Source organism: Scyliorhinus torazame, chromosome 8 (assembly GCF_047496885.1).
Source record: "Scyliorhinus torazame isolate Kashiwa2021f chromosome 8, sScyTor2.1, whole genome shotgun sequence".
NCBI lineage: Eukaryota > Metazoa > Chordata > Chondrichthyes > Carcharhiniformes > Scyliorhinidae > Scyliorhinus > Scyliorhinus torazame.
The window spans coordinates 183,314,410-183,336,720 of NC_092714.1; the positions used below are offsets into that span (position 1 = coordinate 183,314,410).

Here is a 22,311-nt window from a genome sequence, read left to right on the forward strand (position 1 = left end):
CGCATCTATCCTATCTATTCCCTTCATAATCTTATATGTTTCTATAAGATCCCCCCTCATCCTTCTAAATTCCAACGAGTACACTCCCAGTCTACTCAACCTCTCCTTGTAATCCAACCCCTTCAGCTCTGGGATTAACCTAGTGAATCTCCTCTGCACACCCTCCAGTGCCAGTACGTCCTTTCTCAAGTAAGGAGACCAAAACTGAACACAATACTCCAGGTGTGGCCTCACTAACACCTTATACAATTGCAGCATAACCTCCCTAGTCTTAAACTCCATCCCTCTAGCAATGAAGGACAAAGTTCCATTTGCCTTCTTAATCACCTGTTGCACCTGTAAACCAACTTTTTGCGACTCATGCACTAGCACACCCAGGTCTCTCTGCACAGCAGCATGTTTTAATATTTTATCATTTAAATAATAATCCCTTTTGCTGTTATTCCTACCAAAATGGATAACCCCACATTTGTCAACATTGTATTCCATCTGCCAGACCCTAGCCCATTCACTTAGCCTATCCAAATCCCTCTGCAGACTTCCAGTATCCTCTGCACTTTTTGCTGTACCACTTATCTTAGTGTCGTCTGCAAACTTGGACACATTGCCCTTGGTCCCCAACTCCAAATAATCTATGTAAATTGTGAACAATTGTGGGCCCAACACTGATCCCTGAGGGACACCACTAGCTACTGATTGCCAACCAGAGAAACACTCATTAATCCCCACTCTTTGCTTTCTATTAAGTAACCAATCCTCTATCCATGCTACTACTTTCCCCTCAGTGCCATGCATCTTTATCTTATGCAGCAACCTTTTGTGTGGCACCTTGTCAAAGGCTTTCTGTAAATCCAGATATACCACATCCATTGGCTCCCCATTATCTACCGCACTGTTAATGTCCTCAAAAAATTCCACTAAATTAGTTAGGCACGACCTACCCTTTATGACCCCATGCTGTGTCTGCCCAATGGGACAATTTCCATCCAGATGCCTCGCTATTTCTTCCTAGATGATAGATTCCAGCATCTTCCCTACTACCGAAGTTAAGCTCACTGGCCTATAATTACCCGCTTTCTGCCTACCTCCTTTTTTAAACAGTGGTGTCACGCTTGCTAATTTCCAATCCGCCGGGACCACCCAAGAGTCTAGTGAATTTTGGTAAATTATCACTAGTGCATTTGCAATTTCTCTAGCCATCTCTTTTAGCACTCTGGGATGCATTCCATCAGGGCCAGGAAACTTGTCTACCTTTAGCCCCATTAGCTTGCCCATCACGACCTCCTTGGTGATAACAATCCTCTCAAGGTCCTCACCTGTCATAGCCTCATTTCCATCAGTCACTGGCATGTTATTTGTGTCTTCCACTGTGAAGACCAACCCAAAAAACCTGTTCAGTTTCTCAGCCATTTCCTCATCGCCCATTATTAAATCTCCCTTCTCATCCTCTAAAGGACCAATATTTACCTTAGCCACTCTTTTTTGTTTTATGTATTTGTAGAAACTTTTACGATCTGTTTTTATATTCTGAGCAAGTTTACTCTCATAATCTAACTTACTCTTCTTTATAGCTTTTTTAGTAGCTTTCTGTTGCCCCCTAAAGATTTCCCAGTCCTCTAAGTCTCCCACTGATCTTTGTTACTTTATATGTTTTTTCCTTCAATTTGATACTCTCCCTTATTTCCTTAGATATCCACGGTCGAATTTCCCTCTTTTTTCCGTCCTTCCTTTTTGTTGGCATAAACCTTTGCTGAGCACTGTGAAAAATCACTTGGAAGGTTCTCCACTGTTCCTCAACTGTTTCACCATAAAGTCCTTGCTCCCAGTCTACCTTAGCTAGTTCTTCTCTCATCCCATTGTAATCTCCTTTGTTTAAGCAGAAAACACTAGTGCTTGATTTTACCTCTATCTGTATTTTAAATTCCACCATATTGTGATCGCTCCTTCCGAGAGGATCCCTAACTATGAGATCCTGAATCAATCCTGTCTCATTACACAGGACCAGATCTAGGACCGCTTGTTCCCTCGTAGGTTCCATTACATACTGTTCTAGGAAACTATCGCGGATACATTCTATAAACTCCTCCTCAAGGCTGCCTTGACCGACCTGGTTAAACCAATCGACATGTAGATTAAAATCCCCCATGATAACTGCTGTACCATTTCTACATGCATCAGTTATTTCTTTGTTTATTGCCTGCCCCACCATAATGTTACTATTTGGTGGCCTACAGATTACTCCGATCAGTGACTTTTTCGCCTTACTATTCCTGATTTCCACCCAAATGGATTCAACCATATCCTCCATAGCACCGATGTCATCCCCTACTGTTGCCCGGATGTCATCCTTAAATAACAGAGCTACACCACCTCCCTTACCATCCACTCTGTCCTTCCGAATAGTTTGATACCCTTGGATATTTAACTCCCAGTCGTGACCATCCTTTAACCATGTTTCAGTAATGGCCACTAAATCATAGTCATTCACGATGATTTGCGCCATCAACTCATTTACCTTATTCCGAATACTATGAGCATTCAGGTAAAGTACACTTATGTTGGCTTTTTTACCTCTGTTCTGAATCTTAACACCTCGATCAGTAACCTCTCCTAAGTTATATTTCCTCTTAACCTTTCTCCTAATTTTCCTTGTCGTTGAACCCATATCTTCATGTAACAACCTGCCGCGTCGCTTACCATTAATGTTTTCACTTCCCGTTTTATTCCTTTTAGTATTCCTGGTCCTATTCACTGAGCTCCCCTCAGTCACTGTACCTTGTACCGTCGCCCTTTTTGATTTTTGACGATGGCTTCTCTGCCTTACACTGTCCCCCTTACTGCCTTTTGTTTCTGACCCTGTTTTACTACCTTCCAACTTCCTGCATCGGTTCCCATCCCCCTGCGGGGGATTATATATTCCAGATTGGGTTTGTAAATGCCCTGACAGATTGATACTTCCCTTTGACAGGTGCTTTGGACAGTTTTGGCTGTTGTTTTAGACAAGTAGGTTGACAATTCTAATCAGATTTACAGGAATTTATTTATTTATTTTTTGTGCACATATATGCCTACATTTAACACCTTTGGACCACCACCAAATACCTCCCAGGATCATATTCAAATGGGTACCTTACCTTTCCAAAGAGGTACCCCTGGATAGCCAAACAAATCCATCAAGTTCAAACCAGCTCTTACCTGGGCTAATCTGCAAAACTCAGGGTTTCACATTACTAGTCTACCAAAATCTCACTTCAGTGGATGCAACTGATGGTTTAAATGGCCAGCTGCCCCTGTAAACTCCGTGAGCGGGATTCTCCGACCCCCCGTCGGGTGGGAGAATCGCCGAGGGTCAGCGTGAATCCCGCTCCCGCTGTCCTCCCAATTCTCCCGCCCCCCAAAAACCGGACTGGCGCGTGTCGCGCCGCCCACCTCGGAGAATGGCGGGGTTCGGTGCTACTCAATGGGTGCCGGGGCCGCCCGAATTCTCCGGCCCACGATGGCCCGAAGTCCCGACCGTCTGTAGCCGGTCCCGCCGGTATAAATCAGAGTAGGTCCCTTACCGGCGGGACGTGGCGGCATGGGCGGGCTCCGGGGTTCCTGGGGGGTCGCGGGGGGATCTTGCCCCGGGAGGTGCCCCCACGGTGGCATGGCCCACGGTCGGAGCCCACCGATTCACGGGCGGGCCTGTGCCGTGGGTCACTCTATTTCTCCGCATCGGCCGCTGTGTTCCTCCGCGAATGCCGATGCGGAGACGAACCCTTCCACGCATGCGCTGATTTGTGCCCGGAGGCCCTTTGGCGCTGGTTGCTGTGGCGCCAAGCCCCTACCCCACCGGCCGGCGGGGAGCCAACCACTCCGGGGTGGGCCTAGCCCTTGAAGGTGCGGAGGAATTGTGGCGGCCCGACGCCGGAGTGGTTCACGCCACTCCATCCCTCCGGGGCCTCCCGCCCCACCGGGAACGGGAGAATCCCGCCCCATATGCCTGGAAAGTGCCTCACCCCAAATTCCTCCCCATGAAAATGGGAAATGCCGTGTTTGGGGGTGGGAGTTTGGGAATTTCTGCTATTTTCATCATGATGGAGCACATCTATATCATGGCAAAAATCTGGACCTCAGAATTCTCTCAGAATCTTTTGTTATAATTAGGTTACCTTTTATTCTCCTGTGCATTACAATTTTGCAGTCTCAGTAATTCTGACTTCAAGACATAGTAATTGATCCTGAAATGGTTATCAATATTTTAACTTTTCCATTTTATGTTTGCCAAATTAAAGGATGCCGACCAGCATATTGTACCTGTGGCAGATCTCTGATGGAGATAACAATTTTATCGCATTGCTTTACTCTTATCCTTTTAAATTTGGGCAGCACGGTAGCATTGTGGATAGCACAATTGCTTTACAGCTCCAGGGTCCCAAGTTCGATTCCCAGCTTGGGTCACTGTCTGTGCGGAGTCTGCACATTCTCCCAGTGTGTGCGTGGGTTTTCTCTGGATGCTCCGGTTTCCTCCCACAGTCCAAAGATGTGCAGATTAGGTGGATTGGCCATGATAAATTGCCCTTAGTTTCCAAAATTGCCCTTAGTGTTGGGTCGGGTTACTGGGTTAATGGGATAGGGTGGAGGTGTGGGCTTGGGTAGGGTGCTCTTTCCAAGAGCCGGTGCAGACTCGATGGGCCGAATGGCCTCCTTCTGCACTGTAAATTCTATGATTCTATGAAATTTATTTTTACAATTATCAGAAACCTTCTCTGCCTGACGCTTGAGTGCCATTAACAAGGAAAGATTGCTTCTGACAGCCTTCACTCCTGTCCTTAAACAATCTGATGACCCAATTTCAAAATTAAAAATGACCTTCTTGATTGGGACACCTTCCCATGTCACCTTCTGTTTATTGTGATTGGTTGATACTGATAGCCTCTAATCCCTGTGAGAAAAGAAACATTTTTTCTTTTGAAACACTAATGATCCAATGGTTGAAATGGTGACTGTTCATTTAACCTCGTAAATTAACACAATCTTTCAAATGGATGGCTTTTTAATCCCAACTTCTAACTGCTTGTAGACGAACGCTGGGCGATACGGGTACAGGATCTGAGGTCATCCAATTCCTTCACCTGTGGCACAGAAATACTTGGGCCTGAATTGTCAGGGCCTCCGACATCTCAAGAGTCAGTGGGGAACACATCCAGATTTTGAGGGGAGGTTGCCCCCAGTCAGAAGGGGGCTTCTGATGAAGTCACCCACCCACATTACCCACACTCCACCTTTGTTTTCCAATCTGATGTCCAAATATCTTTAATTACCCGTGTCTCATTCACCCACCAGCCTACAAATTGAGGCTGGGCAGGACATGGTCCTTAGATAGCAACTAAAGACTTTAATTGGGGTAAGGGTGGGCTTCACAACTGAGGCTCTGTCCACTTCAACGTACAAGCATTACCAGGTCTGGGGTAATGACATTCACAGGGAATTCCGACCACAAAATTTTACACTTCCCTCTGTCCCAGCACCCACTGGCGGGTTTGGGGGAGGGGGCTTGGAAAAGTAAATATCTGCAGTGGGATTCTCTGACCCCCCGCTGGGTTGGAGAGTCCCCGAGGGGCGGCGCGGATCCTGCCCCGCCGCCCCGACGCCGGCTACCGTATTCTCCGGTGCCATTGGCAGCGGCCCCCCCGGCAATTCTCCGGGCCCCGATGGGCCGGGCGGCTGCCCGTTTTTGGCCAGTCCCGCCGGCGTGGATTAGACATGGTCCCACACGGCAGGACCTGGCAGATAAGTCGGCTGGGGTGGTCCTCGGGGTGGGGGGGGCCCAAACGGTGGCCTGGCTCACGATCGGGGCCCACTGATCTACAGGCGGGCCTGTTCCGTGGGGGCACTCCTTCCTTCCACGCCGGCCCCTATAGAGTTCCGCCGTGGCCGGAGCAGAGAAGACAACCCCCTACGCATGAGCCAGAATACGCTGACCGGTCTGCGCATGCGCGGAACCACGCCGGCAGTTCCGCGCATGCGCGGGATCAGGGCGGCCCTTTGGCACATGCGCGGAATCGCGTAGTCCCTTCGGCGCTGGTGGCGCGGCGCCAACCCGTCTGCCATCCACCTAGCCCCCGGAACTGCGGAGGATTCCGCACTTTCGGGGGCTGTTGATGCCGGAGTGGTTCACGCCAGTTTTCCCGCTGGCTTGGGAACTTAGTTCCACGAAAGGAGAATTCTGCCGCTGGTCTTTATTTCTATTGGACATTATTACCATTCATATTTGTAATTCACTGTATGAGGAATATGTGGGCGCCACGGTAGCAGAGTGGTTAGCACAGTTGCTTCACAGCTCCATGGTCCAAGGTTCGATTCCCAGCTTGGGTCACTGTCTGTGCGGGGTCTGCACGTTCTCCCCGTGTCTGCATGGGTTTCCTTCAGGTGCTCCGGTTTCCTCCCACAGACCAAAGATGTACAGGTTAGGTGGATTGACCATGCTAAATTGACCTCAGTGTCCAAAAAGGTTAGGTGGAGTTACTGGGTTAAGGGGTTAGGGTGGAGAGGTGGGCTAAGGTGGGTGCTCTTTCCAAGAGCTGGTGCAGACTCGATGGGCCGAATGGCTCCTTCTGCACTGGACATTCTATGTAATTCTATGTAATCTGTGTACACTGTGCATTAGAATTTGAATCCGCTAGGCTACTTTGGGAAGGTATTTCAATAAATATTTTGTCTGAATGTATGTGAGACCCCTATCAGTGATTGCTCTGAAATGCACTGCTGCCTCATCGCACCGAGAACCCAGGTTCGATCCCGGCAGTTTGCACATTCTCCCCGTGTCTGCATGGGTCTCACCCCCACAACCCGAAGATGTGCATGGTAGGTGGATTTGCCACGTTAAATTACCCCTTAATTGGAAAAATAATAAAAATGTAAAAATTCAAAGAAAGTGATTCTTTTGAAATATCTTCAATCAATAGATTTTGAAGTGAACAAACACTGAAGAGTCCATCGAGATTTTGATTGAAACTGATTTGAATTATGAGCAGATCTCCCATAACATTGCTCAAACTAAGTCAAAGGAGACAGTCAGCGCTATTTAATTAAATGGGAACGAAGTTCCATAGTGAGCACCTTCAGCCGCGTGTTTCCCGGTGCTCGGACTAGATAGAGAATCTCAGCGGGGAACACACGGCTGAAGCCGCACATAGCCCTGCTTTTTGCACTGAGCTCTGCTCCTCACTATACTTGGAAATCCTCAGTACAGTGAGAGATCAGGGCGCCATTTTTAAATCGATCTCTGGAACCCCCGACACGACTCCTGAATGCCCACCATAGCCCCAACTCACTGTGAATGGGACCTTGGGCCCCCTGCACTCCCCCAACACTTGTGCAGGGCACCCCCAGTTTGATTGCCGCCGCATGCAAATTGCCAGCTTGGCACCATGGCACTGTCAGCTGGCAGTCTGGCAGTGCCCCTGCCAGGTGGCACTGCCAAGGTCCCAGGATGGCAATGAAATGAAATGAAAATTGCTTATTGGCACAAGTAGGCTTCCAAATGAAATTGTTGTGAAAAGCCCCTAGTCGCCACATTCCAGCGGCAGTTCGGCGGGGGGGGGGGGGTGGTGGCTGGTACGGGAATTGAACCGTGCTGCTGGCCTGCCTTGGTCTGCTTTCAAAGCCAGTGATTTAGCCCTGTGCTAAACCAGCTCCAATGTCAGCATGTCTGAAGTGTCAGGGTATTACCCTGCCCTAAGAGCATGTACCTGGGGGCCCTTGATCCCCTGGGAGACCCCCATGAGTGCATTCCGTCTGGTCCCCACTTGTGGAAACCAATACTGAGCTGCACTCACCTGAGATCTCCGAGGTTAAGTGGATAGATTCCAAAATCTCTTGGGCTGGATTCTCTGTTCCTGCGTCTAAGTGCTGGCGCCAACAGAGGATCCGTGGTGTTTCATGAAGGAAAAATCGGCGCGAAACCCAGACTAATGGGGGGCTAGCATCGGCGCTGCATGGAAGAGCCGTGGAACGTGCGGAAAATGATTGGAGATTCGCCGGGTCCGTGCTGCACATGCGTAGGGCTGCAGCCGCGTGTACGCCTACACACCCCACACACGCACAATCGTGCCGAAAAAGATGGCCCGGCTTGCTGGACCGCACACCCGCCCACCCCACAGCCCACCTCCTGGCCAACCCCTGCCTCTCCCCCAGACCTGGCAGAAGCTCCCCTGGCAGCGTTACGGATCCCGGCCGCGTGTGGCGGTGCTGGACACTGTCCGTACGCCCTCTCTCTCTCCCCAGGCACCACGCCAGCTCATGACCACTGGGACCAAACCTGTCCCATGCTGTTGGGAACTCAGTCCATCGGGGGCGGAGCTTTGCCGGTGGGCCAGCTTATGACATTCCAACGGAGTTGCGAATGCGCACAGCGCCTGTCCAGGTGACACCGATTTGAAGGGGACAGAGCATCGCGACCCAGCATCAAACTGGCACCTGCCGCGATTTTGGCATTTGGAGCCATTTTCCGCCGATTGCCGTTCCCGATTTCGGCGTTGGGCAACGGAGAATCCTGTCCCATGTGTCTCGGAAAACTATATATTACAGTGAGACTAGCTGTCTCGCTCTAATATGCAGATTTGCCAAAACGTGATCCCAGCCACAATGCGATGTTTCACAAGATTGCATTAGATGTCATGAGGCACAGCAAGCCTGGTAGATGCCAGGATCTCCCAGCTTCTATTGACGATATTGTGGTGTGGCGTGCTGCATTTCGGTTGCAGTGTGGCCATTCGATCAAGCCCAGTATTGTACAACCTGAGTGTTGAACCATATGGTGTGTTGCTATTTGGCTTGCTCTTAAGGGCCCAATGCTGCAAACACCCTGCTCATTAGTGAAGTTTGTCTGTTGATCGAGCCTTTGGAATTTCCCTACTACATGTTTAACCTTAATCCTAATCTCCAGACTTCAAATGGGCTAAGCATGAAATCTTTGCATTTATTTGCTATTTTTAAATGATAGTTTTGATGCTTTGAAATATGGGACAGGATTCTCAGCTTAGAAGAACTGAACTGAATCACTTCTGGTGTGTGTTGGCGCTTGGAGAGGTGCCCAGAAGTGATTCCCTCTGCCTTGCCATGCTAATTCATGCATGGCGAGGATATCAAGTGATTCCGTTTTGAATCCTGCTATCGTGCCACCATTTTGAGCAGGGGGCCCAATAATGAGGTCTGACAGCTGTCCCATCTCCCCCCCCCCCCCCAAACAACACAAATCCTGCCCTCACTGACAAGTAGAAGCATCTCCCCCCACCATAGAAATTGCTTTCTCAACCCCCCTGCAGAACACATGCAGGAGGTTGACCCAACCCCCGCCCCCCCCCCTACGACCTCTATCCAAAACCCCGATCCGACCTCCCCCACCAGAGACCCCCATCTGGACAAATCAGCTGGTGATTTCAAAATTCAGAGCTCATCATTATCAATGAAATAAATGAATTGTTTCATTTTGTGATTTGTGTCTATGTTCTCCTTGTAGAAGTCACATAATTTATTACTACAGCATTTTCATCAAAACGTTGTCAAAAAGCATGTAAAATAAATCAACTTCTACTCTGCAATTTCACCATTATTGTGTCACAAATAACATTGGCAGTGTAAACGATGATCTTCTCTTTTTTAAGTGATTTTATTGTTTCTCATTTCATTGAAAAATAACTCCCTGTGACCTGGATGCTTCGCATCATCAGAAGGGCCTATATATTTTTCTCATGCTAGTGTCTCTGCTTCCACCGAGCTATAATCTGAATTCTCCCTTTGTGTACCTGAACAGAATGTGGCAACTAGGAGCTTTTCACAGTAACTTCATTTCAGTATTAATGTAAGCCTACTTATGACAATAAAGATTATTATTATTAATCATTTCAAACTTCCATGAAAAAACTTTTAACTGAGGCTAACAATTGTGCAACATTCAATAAAGTATTTCCAACGTTACACAGCGATTTGCTGACATCATTAATTATTTGAAGTAAACTGTTCCACAAAACTGTGAAAACAGCAATGTCATACTTTTCAAACTTCTCTGCTGAGGATTTTGCTTCAGCTTTCACATGTGGCTTTCCTGAATTTGATGCAGCTAAAGGTTTCCTTTACATCAGCAAAGTTCATTTTCAAAGCCAAAACTGCATGTGCACGAATGGACCACCTGATGTCATAAATTCTTTGACTGTCAAACATTTTCCATTTGCTTGTTCCAAGCGCGATTGTGACATATTCCACCGATGCGGGGAAATCAAAAAAAAGGCATACACGTTTTGAACAAGGTCAAGAAAAGGTACAGCTCCCTCACAGGATTCAGTTGCAGCATTGCAGATTAAAGTCAAGGAGTAACAAGAACAAGGGATGATTAATACACAGGGGCTTGCATTGTTCAGTCTTGCTTGCTTGTAGAAAAGAATATTCCCCTGTCATATTTGTGGCATTATCAAAGCTTTGCTCATAACTATTTTTGATGTCCAAACCTAAATTTTCAATGATATTCAAAACAGTTGACTCCAGACAATCAGAAGTGTGGGATTGCAGCAGGATAAAATAAATAAATCACTCCACAACTTCACCACCACTGGTCACATATCTTAAAATTAATGATAATTGGTCCACGTGACTCACAACTGGTGTTGAATCAACTATTCTGGAGTAGCATTTGGTATCTTTGATTTCACTAGTGAATTGGTTTCTGAGCTGCTCTGCCATTATAGCGAAGCCATTTTAGGTTTAGTGCAGTAGAAGGTTGGTCTTCCCTGAGCCGCAATATTGGTAACTTTTCAAATGCTCTTTGAGAAGCTCGTCAAATTCATTGAGATATTCAAGGCAGGCTAAAAAATTACCTCTTTGATTTGACACTGATGACTCACATGCCCCACCCGTCCATGCCTCTCCCTCGCCTCGTGGCATCATCGTGCGCCTGCTGCTGGACTGGATCCGCTAGTGCCAGTGTTCGAATGGCTTGATTCACAAACCTCAGCAGCCTCTCCCTCGCCACTCGCCATGGCCTCCCGCACGCAAGCACCTCAAATTAACTGCTTGTTACTGGTTTTCCCACTCATCCAGACTCACCAGTCAGAGCCTATCAGCAAATGCAGAGTAGTCAGTTTCCGATTGAATGCCCAGTGCACCCCCCCCCCCACCCCCCCCCCCCCCCCCCCACCGTCCCCGTTGGTTGGGGTCCTGTACATGGCATAGGACTTTCATTGTAAATCCACCTCTGACTAAAGTGTGAAACACTGTTTAAGAGATTTGACACATAAGTGTTTATCATATAATTATAACATCCTCTGTGCTATATTAACACTCCTATATTTTGTTTATGTTTAGAATATGTTACAGCTACTAAATTGCCAGCAAAAAATTACATAGCTTGGATATCTTCCGTGGCAATGTAAATCAGAGTAGAGAATTTATTTTTGCACGGGCAGGAGTGTTACACCCTGCAAAGCAAAACGTATTATTATTCAGAATATTAAATTCTTCTCTCAAATAACCTCAGGATCTTGTTTGTGTGAATGAAATACAGCTTCAATATCTCAAGTCTTTCTTCATTATTTGTATTTCCTCAAACCTTGAGGGTCCATTCTGCCCAAACCCTCACCGCTGTAAATTTGACAAAACCCAAAACGACAAGCAATACTCCAACTGTGGGCCGGGGTAGATTATTAAAAAAAGACTTACTATTGGGTTTCAATTTGTATTCTACGCTCTTGCCACAGGAGTGGGCTTTATCATCTTATGATGCTCCTTTTAATATCTTGCAAAAAAAGTTGAATCCACAAATAGATCCACGCTTGCACCCTTCAACAGCTCCAACAACACTCAAGAACTTTGACACCACCAAGGACAAAGTAGCCCGCTTGATTGGCACAAATCAAACATTCAATCCCTCCACCACCGGCGCACAGTGGCAGCCCTGTGTACCATCTATAAGATGCGCTGCAGGAACTCATCAAAACTCCTTTGGCAAAACCTTCAAACCCACAACCGCTGCTGCCAAGAAAGTGAGTGGGTAAGGTGTGGGAGGATGAGCATAATTAATGAGATGCATAATTAAATCCAGCCCATAATATTAAAAAGTCCGAGAGGGGATTCTCCGTTGGCTGACGGCGAAATCGGAAAATAAGGGCGAAATTCTCCCCAAACGACGCGATGTCCGCCGACTGGCGCCCAAAACGGCGCCAATCAGACGGGCATCGCGCCGCCCCAAAGGTGCGGAATGCTCCGCATCTTTGGGGGCCGAGCCCCGACATTGAGGGGCTAGGCCGGCGCCGGAGGGATTTCCGCCTCGCCAGCTGGCGGAAACGGCCTTTGTTGACCCGCCAGCTGGCACGGAAATGACATGTCGGGGCGGCGCATGCGCGGGAACGTCAGCGGCCACTGACAGTTTCCCGCGCATGCGCAGTGGGGAGAGTCTCTTCCACCTCCGCCATGGTGGAGACCGTTGTGGAGGCGGAAGGGAAAGTGTGCCCCCACGGCACAGGCCCGCCCGCGGATCGGTGGGCCCCGATCGCGGGCCAGGCCACCGTGGGGGCACCCCCCGGGGTCAGATCGCCCCGCGCGCCCCCCCCCCCAGGACCCCGGAGCCCGCCCGGGCGGGATTCACGGCAGCCCCCGGCGATTCTCCAACCCGGCGGGGGGTCGGAGAATGACGCCCCAGGTTCCGATGCCAAAATCGTGGTGGGCGCCGATTTGACGTCAAATCACAGTTCTCGGTCACCTCAACAGCGGCGTCAATGCGGTCCGGAACACACAGAGTAAACACCATTTCCGTACATTAGTGGGTCTGTCCCGGTTTCTCCGGGGCCTCCACGATTCTCCGCCTCCGATGGGTCGAGTTCCCGACGGCGCGGTTCACTTGTGCTTTTAAAAATCGTGAAACCAGCATAATGGCTGCTGAGGGAGAAAGAGGGTGTACGGAAAGTGCCTACCATCGCCGTAGTTTGCAAACAGTTGTGCCGCTGACCAGGGGGCTTCTGCCAAGGCCGGGATGAGTAGCGAGGGGTGATCAAGAGGTGGGCTGTGAGGTCTGGGTGTACCGGGCACGGAACACCATTGCCGCAGCCAGAAAGACAGCCATGCAGCTGTGCATGCTGCTGACAGCCCACTGTGAACATAGGGCCACGGGTCATTCTGGGTGTCACCTAGTGGGGTGGCCTATGGCCCCAGCTGGCCCATCGGCTGTATGGACGTGCTCCAGCTCAACAAGTGCCATCTTGTTGGCTGGGATGAGTATGTGTGTGGATTGTAATATGTACATGCGGCTGCAGCTTGTCAGCTTCCCGTGTGTCAATCACGGACCCGGCGAATCCCGCACTGTTTCTCATTGGAATCGGTTGTGTTCCACGTGGCACCATGCTCACCCCGCCATAGTCGCTGAATCGGTCCAGGTTCGGCACCAGTTTTGCTATCGCGAAAGTCCACAAATCCTGCCCGGCATCAACACTTTATTTCAGGAATGGAGAATCCAGCCCCTAGTTTCTTATCAATAAATAATGAACATTTTCAGTCAGGTCAGATTCCTGGAAATACTGGCATTCCTGTGGTTTCAGTACTAAACTTTGCCTAATATTGACAAAGCCCTGGGGATAACATAGTAAATAGCTGCAGCCTGAATTGGGACAACACAAAATGATTAATGAAAATTACTGAGCTGCTTCAAAAAAGGATACAAGACCAGATGGTGTGAGCAAAGGGATAGGACGACTGAGATGAAATGGGAGGAGACATTTGTGGAATATGAACACCAGCACAGGCCGCTTGGCATAATCATCTGCTTCTGTAGTGTATATTCCGAGGCCTGAATTTTACGCTCCCCACCGCTCCCGCTGCAGGTTCTGAGGCAGCGGGTGGCGTGTAAAATAACATGGATGGGATACCCTCTGGTTTCACACTACCCTGATGCGATTTTATGGCGGGGAGGACAGGGGCTCAGATGGTCGAGCACCCAACCCCAATTAAGGTCCTTACATAGCCACTTTGTGGCGTCCGATGACTGTGTGGGGTAAAGAAACATTCTTATCCTCGATTTCGGGTGGGAAAGGTGGGGCTCCATTGGAAGGCCCTTTCATACTGGGTTGACTTCCCTCAGGCACTAGAGACCACCAGCACACCCCAGGCCCCAACCTCCCCCGGTTCAGTCTATCCCTCATAGCAAGATCGCCACCCCTCATGCCCCCCCCCCCGCCCACCCCCACCCCCCCAGGCACTTAACAGCATTGTGATCCTGAGGTTTAGGGCACGATTCTCCCAAAAGGGAACAGTGCCGAGAAACACGTGGCTATTCAACACGATGCGTGGTGAAAAAGGGGCTGAGGCAGCACATAACCCCATTTTGTACAGTGGGGAGTTCCGCTTGCTGGAACACCCCATGGTAGCGAGAGATCAGGACACCATTTCTAAATGGCATCCCGACCTCTGAGGCCGCTGAAAGAATCCAAGACTTCCCATCAAGCCCGAACGCAATATGGGAGGGAATGGGAGCATCCCTGCCCCCCTCCCCCCAACACCCACGCCGGACAACCCCAGCCCAATCATACACGAGCAGAAATGCCAACTTGTCACCTTGGCAGTGCCAACTTGGCATCTTGCAGTGCCCATCTCAACGAGCACCCAGGTTTCACTGCAAGGGTGCAAGGCTGGCACTGTCAGGGTATCCAGCTGGCACCAGCAGTACCAGAGCACTACCCTTCCCAAAGGGCATGCAGCTGGGGCCTCTGATCCCCTGGGAGATCCCCATGAGTGCTGTTCTGTCTGGTCCCCAGTTGTCAGGGAAGGGATTGAATCCCAAAGCTTCAGATACCTCGGGAATTTACACATTAGAGAAAGGTTAATTGCCTCGCTCTAATGTGCAAATTTGTTAAAAGGTGATCCGCCATTGTGGGCAGGATTCAAACCTCAACATCTCGTGAGATTGCGTTGAACCTCGCAAGGCGTTGTGACATGGGTAGATCACGGGTAGTGGGGTCTCTCGGCTTTTAACGACCATGCTCCACCGTGGCGCGCTGTTTTTTCGGTGCAGCGTGGCCATTGGATCGAGGCCTTCGCCACAGGCACAGCACTGCAGTACATCTTCTGGCCACTGCAGTGCTGTGCTTGGAGCTGCAGAGTTATCAGGGACGTCATTCTCCGACCCCCCGCCGGGTCGGAGAATGGCCGTTGGCCGCCGTGAATCCCGCCCCTGCCCCCGCCGAAGTCTCCGGTACCGAAGATTGGGCGGGGGCGGGAATCGGGCCGCGCCGGTTGGCAGGACCCCCCGCTCAATTCTCCGGCCCGGATGGGCCGAAGTCCCGCCCAGAAATTGCCTGTCCCGCCGGCGTAAATCAAAGCTGGTATTTACCGGCGGAACCAGGCAGCGCGGGCGGGCTCCGGGGTCCTGGGGGGGCGCGGGGCGATCTGACCCCAGGACGTGCCCCCACGGTGGCCTGGCCCGTGATCGGGGCCCACCGATCCGCGGGCGGGCCTGTGCCGTGGGGGCACTCTTTCCCTTCCGCCTCCACCACGGCCTCCACCATGGCGGAGGTGGAAGAGACTCTCCCCACTGCGCATGCGCGGGAAACTGTCGGCGGCCGCTGACGCTCCCGCACATGCACCGCATTTCCGCGCCAGCTGGCGGGGCAACAAACGCCATTTCCGCCAGCTGGCGGGGCAACAAACGCCATTTCCGCCAGCTGGCGGGGCAGAAATCCCTCCGGCGTCGGCCTAGCCCCTCAATGTTGGGGCTCGCCCCCCCAAAGATGCGGAGCATTCCGCACCTTTGGGCCGGCGCGATGCCCGTCTGATTGGCGCCGTTTTTGGCGCCAGTCGGCGGACATCGCGCCGTTGGGGGAGAATTGCGCCCCAGATATCTGATTGATTGCCAGCTCTCCAAGGCAGGTATTCCTTCCAAATGTGGACAGAAGTCTCATCTGCGTCCAGTCAATGCTCATTAGAGTGCGAATTGGCAGCCCAGCCTGTTGAAGTTGATAAGGATGTGTTGCCTACCATCTCTCCAGATGATGGGTGTCGAGTGCTCGCCATCCTGAAAATTCAGGCCTGTATATTTTGTTCAATTCCCTTGTTTATCAGCCGGATGATTTATTTTCTTTCAGATTCTAAAGGGTTTCAGTGATGTATACCATGATGAGCTGTTTACCTTGTCCAAAGTAAACCCACGAATGCTGCATAGAACCACAGAGTAGAATCCCTACAATGCACAAGAAGGTCATTCAGCCCATCAAGTCTGCACCAACCATTCGAAAGAGCACCCTACTTAGGCCCACTCCCCTGCCCTATCCCTGTAACCCCATAACCTGACCTAACCTTTTGACACTAAGGGGCAATTTAGCATGGCCAATCCGCTGAACCTGCATATCTTTGGACTGCCATGATGTGGAGATGCCGGTGTTGAACTGACGTGAGCACAGTAAGAAGTCTTCCGACACCATGTTAAAGTCCAACTTGTTTGTTTCGAATCATTAGCTTTCAAAGCTCCTTCCTCATTCATCTGAGGAAGGAGCTTTAACCTGGTATTGGACTTTAACATGGTGTTGTAAGACTTTGATCTTTGGACTTTGAGAGGAAACCGGAGCACCCGGACAAAACCCACACAGACACAAGGAGAACATGCAAACTCTACTCAATCACCCAAGGCTGGAATTGAACCCGGATCCCTGGCGGTGTGTGGCAGCAGTGCTAACCACTGTGCTGCCGTGCCACATCAGTTTAGTGTGGCACGTTCCTGCAAAATGGGTTCCTGGGAAATGGGTTCATACTACATTTAGATGCAGTGCAAACTATTTCTGCAGTTTGTTTCTCTGCTCTTAATTTTTTTAAAAAAGTGTTATGGCCACTGGGAATTGAGCAAAGAATGTTGGCCGATCTTTTATTCCATATAGGACATTATATCAGAGTCTGAGTGTATCTTCCGCTAATACCTGCACATCACACACTTTCTCTACAAGCTGCACTCTGAAGTAAAGTCACTGGATTAAAATCAGGAGCAGATGGTTTGGCAAATTTTCCCCTTTCATTGTCAAGAAATATTAACAGATGAATATATCTCAAGGTGGTTAGAGAGAGAATTGTTTTATTCACAAACCTGCCCAAAAAATGTTCCTACTTTTAGGTGTAAATAAAATGGGTTAAGCTGTGAAACTGCAGCAACTGCTCATCACATGATGCATCATAATGTTCAGATGCCTCCATCTTCTAATTGAGGTTGATGAACCCCAGTACATGTTTAACACAATTATAGAATACTCAGACACACATAATAAATACCGCCACTGTAGATGCAACATAAACTAAGCACATGCTGAGGAATTGTTCAGTTTAAATTGGAGCAATATCATTTCATTGATAATTTAAACTCAATACAAAACACTTAAAACTTGCTTAATGCATTGTTACATATTTATTTAACTTGGGGGCTCGTCTGGGATCTATGGAACGGTACACAGAGACATTTGGGTTGCAGTATAAATTACAAAATAATAATATAACATGACTCTGGAGGCTGCTGATGTTTTCTTCAGATGATTGATCAGGCTTATTTAAAAGGACTTCAAAAACAGGTAAATTAAAAATAGAGGTGCCAGCTAAAGCTGGGAAGGCAGATATATTGATTGAATGCTTGGATCTGTTAGAGGCACAGGAGAGCCATGAAGTAGTATAGCATCAAAGTATTTTTCTGGTGGAAATGGAGCTGCAGAGAATTTTATTGCAATCCGAGCATGAGAAGGAATTAAAAAGAGTAGAAAAAGAAATGGTGATGCAGCTTTTCAAATGGAAATTGAAATGAGGAGGTTTGAATTATAGAGAGAGGAAAAAGCAAAAGAGAGAGAATTCCAGCTTCAGGCACTGTAAATTAAAAGGGAACTGCCAGGAGTCAGAGGGGAGCTTAATCTTAGAACGGTCGTGATATGTTATACAGGTCCTTCCAAAAATAAACCTTTTTTAGGGCATTTGGATAAAATAGCAACCCAACTGGCTGAAAGAAAAGTGGACTTTACTCATGCAAAGTAAATTGATGGTGAGGGCACAGGAAGTTTATGCTTCCCTGTCAGAGGAGGCGTCTAAGGATGATGATGAGGTAAAAATGGCTATTCTGGTTGCATATGAATTGTCATAACATTCGGGTCCTGGACATCCACGGAAGAAGCTTTGTGAGTCTCTCTCTCTTTCTTCAGAGAAGCTGCATAGCTGTTGTATTTCTGAACTTACGGAGAACCTGGATAACTCTACAGTGAAAACCATTGCAGACTGAAAGCAGAAACCTCGAACTGAAAGCCTAGACTGAAGGAAGCTGGGTTAGAAGACAACCATCTGAAACAAAGATTCTTACCCTTTTATTTTCGTTATTATTTTTATACCCCTCTTTTCCCCTTGGCGTTTGTTTGTCTGTCTTATGTTTGTGCAGAGGGTGGGGAGTGTTAAGGGTGGGGGTTAGGAATTAGATAATAGTTAAGCAGTTGTATTTGCTGTACGTTTAATTATGGTTCTTGTTATTAATAAAACAATAATTGTGGTTAAAGCTACGTTCCTGGTGGCTGTAATTATTGGGCAGCAAAGGGCCAAAGACTTTGGGTGTTCTGAGAAGAATTATTTATTCATTTAAATAGTGTTACGACTCCGGGTCAAGTGGGGCTGGAATTGACCGCGCACCAACCCAGGGGGTGGTAACATCTGGAAGGACGAGATCAGAAGACACATGGGAACACCACCACCTGCAAGTTCCTCTCTAAGGGGCAGCATGGTAGCATTGTGGATAGCATAATTGCTTCATGGCTCCAGGGTCCCAGGTTCTATTCCGGCTTGGGTCACTGTCTGTGCGGAGTCTGCACATCCTCCCCGTGTGTGTGTGGGTTTCCTCCGGGTTCTCCGGTTTCCTCACACAGTCTAAAGATGTGCAGGTTAGGTGGATTAGCCATGATAAATTGCCCTTCGTGTCCAAAATTGCCCTTAGTGTTGGGTGGGGTTACTGGGTTATGGGGATAGGGTGGAGGTGTTGACCTTGGGTAGGGTGCTCTTTCCAAGAGCCGGTGCAGACTCGATGGGCCGAATGGCCTCCTTCTGCACTGTAAATTCTATGATAATCTATGATAAGCCACTAACCATCCTGGCTGGGAAATATATCACCAGTTCTTCATTGTCACTGGGTCAAACCATAGGCAATGAAGTGGATCAAGAAGACAGCTCACCACCACCTTCTCAAACGCAGTTCGAGATTGGCAATAAATACTGGTCTAGCCAGCGACACCCACATCCCTTGAATGAACTGGAAAAAATATCTGCACAGTCTGATGTTATAAATGAATGCTGCAGAATAATGGAACCAACTCCTACTTACACTTACAATAATTATGTGAGACTTTTCAGAAAAAATGGATATCATGTATTTATAATGTGAGCTCAGTTATTATTTCTAATGATCTATTTTATTGATTGTGATCAGAGAAGGTTCTTGTCAGCTATCTTTGTGTGTTGCTCCGACTATTAACTGAATCATTTCTAACCAAATCAGTTAAGGAGACAATCTCAACAAGCACTTTGTAGGTAACTCTCTGAATGACGGAAGTTCATTGTAAAATAGGAGTAGCTCTCAGTTTAGCAGGTAGGTGTAGTGCTCTGGTTCAGCAGCTCTCACCTTTCTCAGGATGATAATCCCTTCTTGAGCCTCCGTGTCTGTGATGACGCTGAACTTATCGGAACCATCTTCTTCTTTCAGGGTGTAGGTCATCTCAGAGTTTTGGCCCAAGTCGACGTCTTCCGCCTTCACCTTTCCAACTGTTGTCCCAATGGCTGCTGACTCGGGCATACTTAGCTGGTACAGCTCTGGAAAAGAGAACACAGCATTTTGAGCAATTCGCCTGTGATCCCGCAATTTCGCGCCCCTCCAACCCCATACTTTCATGCACTCTTCACTGAAAGGGCACTCCGCTAGCCTGCTCTTTTAACTTTTCCCAAAGCGAACCTACAACACCTACAATAAAACAAGGGAAAATTCTGGCAGCCACCAGCAGGGCAGGCAACGCCTGTGAAGAGAAGAAAGAGAGTTGAACATTTCAGATCAGCATAGACCTGAGAAACACAAACTCTTGTTTTACCTCACAGATGCTGCATGGCCCGTTCCGGTTTTCCAGCATTTTCTCCAGATTTCCAGCATTCGCAGTATTGTTCTTTAAACAACAACTTGATTCAGCATCCCGTCTAACAGAGGGTGGTTTTAATGATCGAGCAATCTGTTACTGAGTGACAATATTCGGCTTCAGCAGTGAATCCAGATTCCATTAGGAAACAAACTAATTGGAACCAGGTAATTTTGCCCTTAAATAATAGCACAAATGTTTGCGAAATCCATGTACTTCCTACCAGCTGCTCCCGATAGTGTGAGATACCACTGCCTGGCACTGAATTATATAAACTAGGAAATTCACAGGCCTAATCCTAACCTGTAAATTTATTGATTTTATTGATCTCACCCAGGATGGGAATTTCTGGCCCCTGCCGGATGCCAACCAGTCCCCCTCCCACTGCGGTTTGCCAGGCAGCGGAGGGAATGAACAGCGGGAAACCCCATTGACAGTGGCGGGACCGGAAGATCCGGTCTGCCTCTACCACCACCAAACATGCCGCGGGGAGGGCGGAAGTTCCTGTCCTTCACGAAGATTAGTTCAGTTGTTAACAGTGTAAAATAAATTATCCTGATTTTCTGCTTCTGATCTGTGACAGAAGATGTCCATTTATAGAGATGAGGTGATAATGGCATCTGGCTCAGCTGCATTGCTATCCAATGTTTTGGGTCATGCAGGAAGAACAGCCAATTGGATGAGGTTCTGGACGGTTTCCAGTAACAATGGAGCCATATGCCAGCACCAAGTGCAGCCTTTGGGACGGGAAGCTGGAAAATGATCTTAAGGCAGCGTTTCAACTGATGTGTTCTGCTCCGGCTACTGATTATATAGCCTCCTGGCTATTGGGAATATATAATTTTTCATTGCTATGATATCAATATTAATTTGCAGATGGCAAACAATATATGGTCAACTAAACTTCCAAGGAGATAGGATAACTGACTCCATCCAGTGAATCATGCATTAAGGTCGTTTTTGAGGAGCTTAATAGAAATAAAAGATTCTAGCTTTGTTGTGAGGAACACCGTGAAATGTACAGTACTGGAAAGCACTCTCTGGAAAAGTCTACAATGATAATCACTCCAAGAGACTGGAGATAAGAGCTTTTAACCTCTTGCACTTGTGGGGTATGGGAGAAGGGGGCCTAGATTTTACAGCCGCAAATCGCCTCCATGCAAATGTCAATACTAGCGCGAGGTCATTGAGTCGCCAATACAACATCACCGACCCAGTCTCAGATATTATGGAAGGTGATGGGTGTTGAAATTGGAAGCCAGTCCACCATTTTGTGATTACCAATGAACAAACTCCACTTGAACATAATCTTTTATTGCCCGCTGCGTTTATTTTGGGCGTCAGACATGAAAACGTTTGAGAATGCTTTACAACAAGGCAGGACAAGGAAAAGGTCCATCAACATGACCATGGCTGTAAGCAGAAGCAGATTCTGCTGGTGAAGTTGGCAGCGTCCGCAGGATTTTTGAGTTAATTTATTGACTTTTAGAAGCCTGTCATGAGAAATAAAGACAGATTCATGGGGACAGGGCCCTTCAACTTTTTGCCCGCGAGCAACCTGCTGATCGCAGCATAAGCCTGTTGCTACACAATGTCCCAGAGTGAACTCCAGACGGGGTGTGCAGCCGCTCCCTTCCCAACCTTCTACCACCTACTGGCAGCCTTTTCACTGAGCACCTTGATAATGGGCAGTCTGATGCTGTATTCAACTGTCTGAGGTGGAGGGGGCAGGAGTGAGCCGACCACTCACTTTCCATTCTGCACCCCACCCTCCACACGCACACACACCGAGCAATGTAATAACCAGCCTGCGGGGGTGGGTAGTGGAGGGAACACAAACGAATCAATCGTGGGCAAACCTCTCAAACACTGTTTCACAAGCTTGGCAGATAAATTTGAAGAAACGTAGTGGGTGTGATTTATGAGAATTTTCAAAAAGGAATTTGATAAGGCATTTTATGTGAAGAGTAGCCACACCTGAAGCTAAGGATGAAGTGGCTACTTGGAGGGAGAGAGATCGAGGTGGTTGGAAAGCAGGAAAGGAAAGGCAGAGGCTCCAAGAAGCTTCACTGAATGGAAAGATACAGTGAGTATTGTGCAGAGAGGACCGATGTTGGGGTTATTCTTATTCACTGGATTCGGGATTTCAGGAATATCGCGGCAGTTAAGT

General features: G+C 48.3%; 1 protein-coding gene across 1 annotated transcript in view; it reads right to left on the bottom strand.

Annotated features, from left to right (window-relative positions):
• Window positions 1–22,311, bottom strand: part of LOC140428295 (cadherin-22-like) — a 1,238,550-nt gene that overhangs the window by 477,331 nt on the left and 738,908 nt on the right. Inside the window, exon 6 of the mRNA XM_072514610.1 lies at window positions 19,640–19,827. Coding sequence (XP_072370711.1) covers window positions 19,640–19,827 — 188 coding nt within the window. The remainder of the gene's footprint in view (window positions 1–19,639; window positions 19,828–22,311) is intronic.